Source organism: Carex rostrata, chromosome 16 (genome assembly GCF_964058835.1).
Source record: "Carex rostrata chromosome 16, lpCarRost1.2, whole genome shotgun sequence".
Classification (NCBI taxonomy): domain Eukaryota; kingdom Viridiplantae; phylum Streptophyta; class Magnoliopsida; order Poales; family Cyperaceae; genus Carex; species Carex rostrata.
Window position 1 is genome coordinate 6,813,992 of NC_135933.1, and position 7,993 is coordinate 6,821,984.

The 7,993-nt window shown below is 36.5% G+C and overlaps 1 protein-coding gene across 1 annotated transcript; it reads left to right on the top strand.

Moving 5' to 3' along the window:
- Positions 1 to 71: 71 nt before the first annotated feature.
- LOC144567854 (uncharacterized) lies at positions 72 to 7,174 on the top strand. The gene is made up of 4 exons (XM_078318055.1): positions 72 to 351; positions 2,505 to 3,085; positions 4,474 to 4,649; positions 6,277 to 7,174. Exons 1-4 carry the CDS (start codon positions 324 to 326, stop codon positions 6,728 to 6,730), a joined length of 1,239 nt encoding a protein of 412 aa, XP_078174181.1. The 5' UTR covers positions 72 to 323; the 3' UTR covers positions 6,731 to 7,174.
- Positions 7,175 to 7,993: the final 819 nt, after the last annotated feature.

The window sequence follows — 7,993 nt, forward strand, 5'->3', positions numbered from 1 at the left end:
AAAAAAAGCACCCGTATAAACTAAATCCAGTCCGTTAAATTAAATCAGACCACAGAAAACCATGCAGGACGCTATCCCAAATCTCTCTCCTCTCCCGATCAAAAACCGCATCCATCTTTTGATCAAATCTGAAGAATCAGTCAGTCGCAAACAAACTAGAAGGGTGGGTAGAAGGAAGGAAGAATCGGCGTAACTCCAGACGGTGAGTCTCTTCCGATTTCCCAAAACGCGGCCAGTCGCTTTGGGAAATCGCTTAATAATCGGATCGTGTGCCGTCGATAGATTTTCCAAACCGTTGAAGCAACGAGGCACTATGGCTTGAAATGGTGGAAGGTGCTAATTTTAAGAAAGGTACTTCAAAAAATTTAGGATAGGATGGCTGCGTCTCTGACTATAAGTAGAATTTACTTGCTATTTGTAGAGAATTAGTTGGTTGGTTCTATTTCAAATTTTCTAGTCTTTGATCGATTCTAATTTTGTTTTGTTTTGTTTTTTCCCCAACTGCTTTGAGATAAAAAAGTAATTTGCGAGCGTTTTGTAGACAAATTTCCAATTTTGATCAGGGTTCTAATTTGCTATAGATCAAACCTATTTAATAATTTTTGTTATTGTAGCAAGGAAAGACAATGTGAACTTCTGTAGAATTAGTCCCTTCCATTTCTTTTTGTTATTATAACTTTTTGGGACTTCTCTTGTCACAAATCGTCTTCTCGCCTTGTTCTTGGGTTTTTATTTTAGACTTGACAATCATAACAAATGCCGAGAAGTTAAAAATTGACAATTTTTTTAACTTCAGTTCAAATTATTTTGTTATGAAATTTAACAAGTAAAGGCTGTTACTGTAAAATTGCCCAAAAGTGTTCCTGGTTCTGGAATTTTACTACTTGTACTCGTGAATCACATAAACTCTTTTTTTTCAAACCAAAATATTGGAAGGGAAGGGAACGGAAGGGAAAGGACGAATGATGTAAAATTGATTACACCTTAAATTGGGGTGGTGCTAAAAATTAATTACACCTGAAATTTGGGTGAATGAAACTTAAGGGGATTATATAGAATAATTTAACCCATTTATCTCTATTCTCCTTATAAAATTGGAACACAGGAGCAACACTAATATATGCATTTCTGCTTTCTCTTTCCTTCCTCCCATATAACCACTCTCACAAAAAAAACAAAAAAAACTGGGAGGTGGTGGGGGGGGGAGGGGGTTTTTTGCTCACCTTAGAGGTTTTGAAAACAGATACCTTTTTTTAAATGCAAATAGAGAAATAGAGTATATATGCAATAATTAGTCCACCAAACAGAGAAAGCACCCATGGGTAAAGTTGGGAGAACATTAGCAGTTTTGTTGCGGTGTAGTTAAAATAAGGTTTCTTGAGAGTGGACGTTTCTTTTTTTCTTTTATCAAAGTTACCTTTTCTCAGTTGATTTATGCGTGTTTGGTCCCAGCTTCAGTGCTAAGCTTTAGGCCGTGATCCAGAAGAGGGTTATAAGGGAAGGGGAGGGGAGAATCCATATCATCTGAGATAACATAATTTTTCTGTTTAGATCCGGACTGTCCGATCAGAACCCAGGCCAATCTAGCCCGAAGTGGAATGCGTGGGGCCCTTCAATATTCATGCAAATTCTGATCGGATGGTCCTGATGCAAACAGAAATTTTCTGTTACCGTATGTGATATGAATTTGGGAGAGGAGGGGTGACTGCAACTCATTTGCTTGCTCCAGAGCAACAAATTTTGAGAGGGAGAGTAGGTGAACTTTATATGCTGCCCCTCTCCGCTCCCCTCCCATCACTACCCTTTGCACACACTCTTCTAGAGCAAGGCTTTATTCTATTACCATAAGTGGAATGAAGCATTGTTCTTCACCTGAGCTCTTGTTGGAGTGTCAAAATGATTTGTTGAATTCATTGTGGGTTGAGATGTTGATTTGTTTTTCTGAGCAAGTTCTATTATCGAGAGAGGAATTTTGGCCTCTTCCTTGTATTGTTTTTTTTGGAGAGAGAGGGAGAGGGAGACTCACATGAAAGTGTCAAAATATAGGGAATTTTTTTATGTTTGGCTACTGCTTGCTCTACTTTGAACTCTCTAAAATGAGCCACCTAAGTTTAGTAGTTTGATTGAACTTTAGAAACTCTAAAACTAAATTAGTGTATCTAAATTAAACTTGGCTTTACATCAATCTAAATTAAACTTCATTGGAGTTTTAAAATTAACTTTGTCTTTTGGAACCATTAATTTTTTTCTTATGTATTACTTTGATAACTCCTATTTTGCTTCTCTGTTCAATTTTATAAGGTAAGACTGCATGTAGATGTAATTCTTACTAGAATATTTTGTTTTATGCTTACCGTTTAATCCACAAAGATTCAATACAGAAAAAATACAAGCAATTGGAGAGGCATCAATTGGGTGCCTCACGTAAGACTCCATGTAGATATAATTCTTACTAGAATATTTTGGTTTATGCTTACCGTTTAATCCACAAATTTGCAATACAGAAATAATGCAAGCAATTGGAGAGGCGTCAATTGGGTGCCTCAGGCCAAATGGACCTCTCCAGTTCAGTTGTCAAGATAAGCCGGGGAGTACAATTGAAGCCTTGCACCTACCCAACAATGACAAGAAAATGGAAAACCAAATCAACACAGGTTGGCCTGAAAAGTTAATACGGGACACACTTCCACCTCCAAATTATGGGTACAACAGACCTTATTGTTATCAAGAATTCTTCCCGCCCTACATTTTGCCTGAGTGCCAAATGGGTCATTATATTTACCAGCCGGGTCAGGATTATTACTTCCCTTTGCAGTACCACCTCCCACACAAGGTGTTTTCACAAGGTGTGCCCCAGCTCGACTCCAATTTTCAAGAGTTCCAATATTTTGTGGTAATTGATTTTGAGGCAACTTGCGACAAGGATAGAAACCCACACCCTCAAGAGATAATTGAGTTCCCCTCAGTGCTGGTTAATAGTGCAACTGGCCAACTAGAGGCTTCCTTTCAGACCTATGTGCGGCCCACCTACCATCAACACCTTACTGACTTCTGCAAGGAGCTTACTGGCATTCAACAAATTCAGGTTGGCTACGCAGTTACAATGTAGATGTCTCTCACTGGCTTATTTATTTATTTATTTTTCATGAAATGTGTTATGTTACATGCAATGCAAAGCTAATTCAGGTTGTGTTAATCAGGTAAAGAGCTATTTATTGGTATTGTTGGCGAACTTCACTCAACTATACAGTAAAATTACTTTTTACACAACGAGTTCCTTCAATTTCTTTTCATATGATCTTCCTCTAGACTGCAAATCTTTTTAATTGTCAAAGGAAAAAATTGGAACTGTGCATCATGCACAGTTAGTGTTTCTTTGCATGCATTCTTATGTGAAGGTTTTTGAGTTTATGATTATTATGATGATAATTATGTTTTCTGTTTGTAAACTGGGAGATCATGATTATCATCCTTCTTTTTCTTTTCATTTAGTCGTCTTTTTTCATTTGTTTGTTTGAATTTTCTTTTATTTTTGTTTTCTTAACTTTGATAGTTTTATTTGAATTTTTTTTAGGTAGTATCTTATTAGGTCAGATCCTTTTTCAAATTAATTTCACTGGAGGTCTCTAAACTATACCCCATGTTGACAGAACTTTTGTCCCTCCACAACAATTGAAATTTCATTTTGGCCTTACTTGGCTGGTTCTGTTTATTTCTAGTTAGAATTACGTACAAATTATGAATTGATTTGTCAATTTGTTGGATCACTCTGGTAAAATTAGTCAAGTAAGTTGTGGGATTTGATGCTTCATATGATTTTTTTTTTTCTTGTTATGTGTTAGGGAAATAAAAAAATCTGACAAAACAATTTATGATCCGTGCATAACTTGATCTGAAAATGAAAAGATTGGCCCAATTTAGACCAAGAGAAAGTTAAGTGATTGTGGATGGACAAATTGTGGAACTAAGGTCTAGTTTAATGACCTGCAGTGAAACTACCTTAACTTTTCTGTTAACTGCTTACTTAATAAGCGGCTTTAGCTTTTGTTTTATGAAGTACAAAGGAGGTTAAATTGAGCTTGTAACTCGAGCCTTGATAATTGGTACAGGTCTGAAAGACCCCTTTTTCTTTCTTCATATATGTTCCATTGTTGCTCCTTTTGGAGTATTAACATTTTTTTTTTTTTTTAATCTCGAAGTGTCTGACTGAACTCACAGGTAACATCTATTCGTGCTAAACTGTAAAATATACAAATATGTACCGATAAATAAAGTTCTATTGGGACCAACTGGTGTATAAAGAGCTGAATTACACTGCATATTCTAATATGCAACATTGTTTTAGAAGAAATCATGCAAACCTTGTTAAATACCTAAGATAGATATTATTAGCAAAGACTTAACTACTTGTGCTGACCGTTGCCATATTACCTTATATATATACACCTAACATTTTTGTTTTTCCGCTTCCAGGTTGACAGAGGTGTGCCCCTTAGTGAAGCTCTTTTAATGCATGATAAGTGGTTGGAGGACAAAGGGATCAAGCACAAAAATTTTGCTGTTGTGACATGGTCTAATTGGGATTGCCGCTTCATGCTCGAGTCTGAGTGCAAGTTCAAGCATATTAGGAAGCCCCCCTATTTCAATCAGTAAGCTGCGAATTAAATATATGTAGATTATTATTACACCCTTTTTGAGGAGAAGATTTGCAGCTTTTCAGTTGTACCATACTTCTATCCATACAGTATTCCTGTACTATCTGCAACTAGTCAGGTCATTTTGGGGCTCCCCCTGGTTATTCAGGAATACCATGTTTTGGTACCAGTATCAGGGAATTGTAATTGTTGCCTTAAGTGTGGCAATGAAGTGTTGATGAGCAACAAATCTGTTCTGGAGACATCAAACTGAACATGAAAAATGGGGTGTCCATACAAATTCACAGTTTCCATATTGGGTTCATTTTAATCTTATAATTTAACGGTAAGTAAAATATAAGATGGATTTTCTTGGTAATGCAGAAAAAGACTTTAATACTGGTCATATCAGGTGATCTGTCAGTTAAATAGTATAACGAATCAACATGTAATGAATTTAGTTATTTACTTTTTGTCCTTTTGTTTCGATGGAAGTTTCAATTAACACATGCATAGGCATAAGTAAAAGTAGGGCTATCAATGGATACTATAGTTTGATAACTCGATCCAAATCCACATGAATGGATCCGCACGCGGACCTGATCTTATATGGGATGCGAAAGAGGATCCATCTAATTTATGGATTAGCATTAGGTTCCAAATCCAAATCAGTATCAACCCAATAAATAATATTAATAAAAAAACATTTTCCTCTTCAACTTTTTGATAGAAAGATTGCTATATCTGATTGTTTTTTATTATGAATTTTCTCTAACATTTAATATAAGGATGTCACTATGTCATATAAGTTAATTAAAGCTGTCTGAATTTGTACCTTTATAATGCTAATTGACTACATGTCCGTTTATGTCATGCATTTATTATGTTATTTACACATTAACATACGAATCCAAAATATGGTCCAAGTCTGTCTGAATTCGATCCAAAATCCGCTAAGATAATGGGTATGGATTCGGATTTGGATCCTCATATTCTGAAATGGATATGGATATCCATGTGGTAAATTCTTATTGATTCGTACTTAAATCATGCTAGTAGCTGATCTGAATCCTATCCATTGACAGCCCTAAATGAATGCCATTTTGGAGTGTAGTCCCAAAGATTAGTCATCTTCATGTTTTTTTCTTTTGCAAGTTATACCACCAAGCACCAACAGCTAGCAAAGTGGGACATTATGCATACAGCTTAAATTTCGATAAAGTTATTGGCAACATCACTTTTAAGTTTACTGGGAGTTCTTTTTGTCAGTAACTTAGTGCTTGCTTTCTGAGGTTTTGATTTCAGTAAACACTGATTGAACTAAAACCTAATAAATCAAAGTTGTATCTTTTAAATATACATGAACTTCTTATTTATAAAATTGATAGGATCCAGTTTGTTAATGCTGGTAGAGTCCAATATATTGAGTTAATGTACACTCTTTGGGATTATTGGCCATCATTTTGCTTTGCTTGATGTTAGTTTTCTTGGTATTATTCTCAAACAACCCCAAAAATGGTTGTGGTAAATTGCAAGTAGAAGGAATTTGCATTTTTTGTTTGCAAATGCAGTATTCCTTGTATTTTGTTAAAGAAGCAAAACTTAATTAAAATGTGCTGATTGTATGTAATGCCATGAGCAGATGGATCAACCTAAAGGTTCCATTCATGGAGGTTTTTGGTGGAATCCGTTGCAACCTCAAAGACGCAGTCCAGCTGGCAGGTCTGATGTGGGAAGGCCGTGCGCACTGCGGCCTTGACGACGCACGCAACACTGCCCGCCTCCTTGCCCTCCTGATGCATCGGGGCTTCAAATTCTCAATTACCAATTCAATGTCACATTCTGACCCTACCTCCCCACCTAAGCCAAAGGACCCTCCCTTCCAAGTGCCCCCCACAACGCAGCCCTATCACTATTTAACTCCAGACCCCATGAAGGATTCTGTCGGGCCTATATACTGCTTCTGTGGGGTGCTCAGTAGAAAGAACTGGGTCTGCCGTCCCGGGCCCACCAAGGGCCGGTGTTTCTTTGGGTGTGGCCAATGGACTCCTACTAGACGTGCTGTGTGCAACTACTTTGTGTGGGCCACCCCATAGTCATGCAAATAGGAATGTGAACTCAGTTTGTGACCAGCAGGTTATCGACTTTCTGTATTGTATAAAATGGGGTTAACAAGACTTTGTGTTGGTTTCTTTAACTATTAGTTGCGTGGGTTTGTTAAGATGAGGCTTAAGACTGAAGGAGGTTAAGGTGGCGGTTAACCCCATGATGGGTTTGTAATGTTAAATAGATTTATCTGTGTATTTAGCAGAAAGGCGTCTTTTGCTAAGGCGCTTCGAAAGACTCTGAAGTAGCGTAATGTCTGGCTGTTATCTAATCTAACCTCTGTGAACAACTTGACCTCCTGTTGATAGAAGAGAGAATGGGAGCAGAACCAGATGCTGTGTAGGATTATCGTATCATGCTATAATAATCTAAGTTTGTGGACATCTTTGCTTCTTAACTTAAATGGAACAGCTCGTTGAGTTTGGGTGTGCTTACATTACTTGGTTTTTTTTTTATCTTTGCAAATTATAAATTTAGTTCAAAAATTAAGAATTTGGGATCTGATATCTTTATAGAGTAGGGTTGAAATGCTATATTGGTTTTGTGTTCCAATCATGTTTCACATCGTTATATATGTTTTCAAAGTACGTTCAACATAATTTTCATATTAAATTATATCTAGAGACCAAATTTTATAATTTTTATAATTGTTTTACTAATTTTATAGATAGGTCAAAATCACTGCTTTTGAATGGCACAAATTCTTTAAAAAAACAATATTTTTATATCTATCATTCTATCTACAAAAAATAATAAAAAAACTTTTAAAAAATATATAATTTGGTCTTCAATTATCGAGCTGTTCGGATTAATTGTTTATACTTTGAAAACAAAGATAACAATGTAATATTTTAACTCTACTCATGTTTATATTACGTCAAGAATGAGGAGAAATTGGGTTCATACATATTTTTAGCTGTTGGCCGATAGGTTTTTCTAATTAAGAAACAATTAAGCTTTTTTAAATGAGCACATGATATAAATTACAATTTTAAGATTAGCTGTCATTAGAGTATTAATTATATCCGAGTTGGGTATATCCTACCCTGCCCGTTTGTGCCCGCTGTCCGGGGGTACCCGTGCCCGAGCCCGGGTATAGGTCGGGTACGCAAGTACGGGCAAAAAATGGACCGGACCGGTTTTTTTGGACAAATACCCGACCATACCTGTACCCGACTTTACCCTACCCGGGTACCCGTCTACCCTTACCCTTACCCGTACCCTTATACCCGACCCACTTTAATTCAAATTCA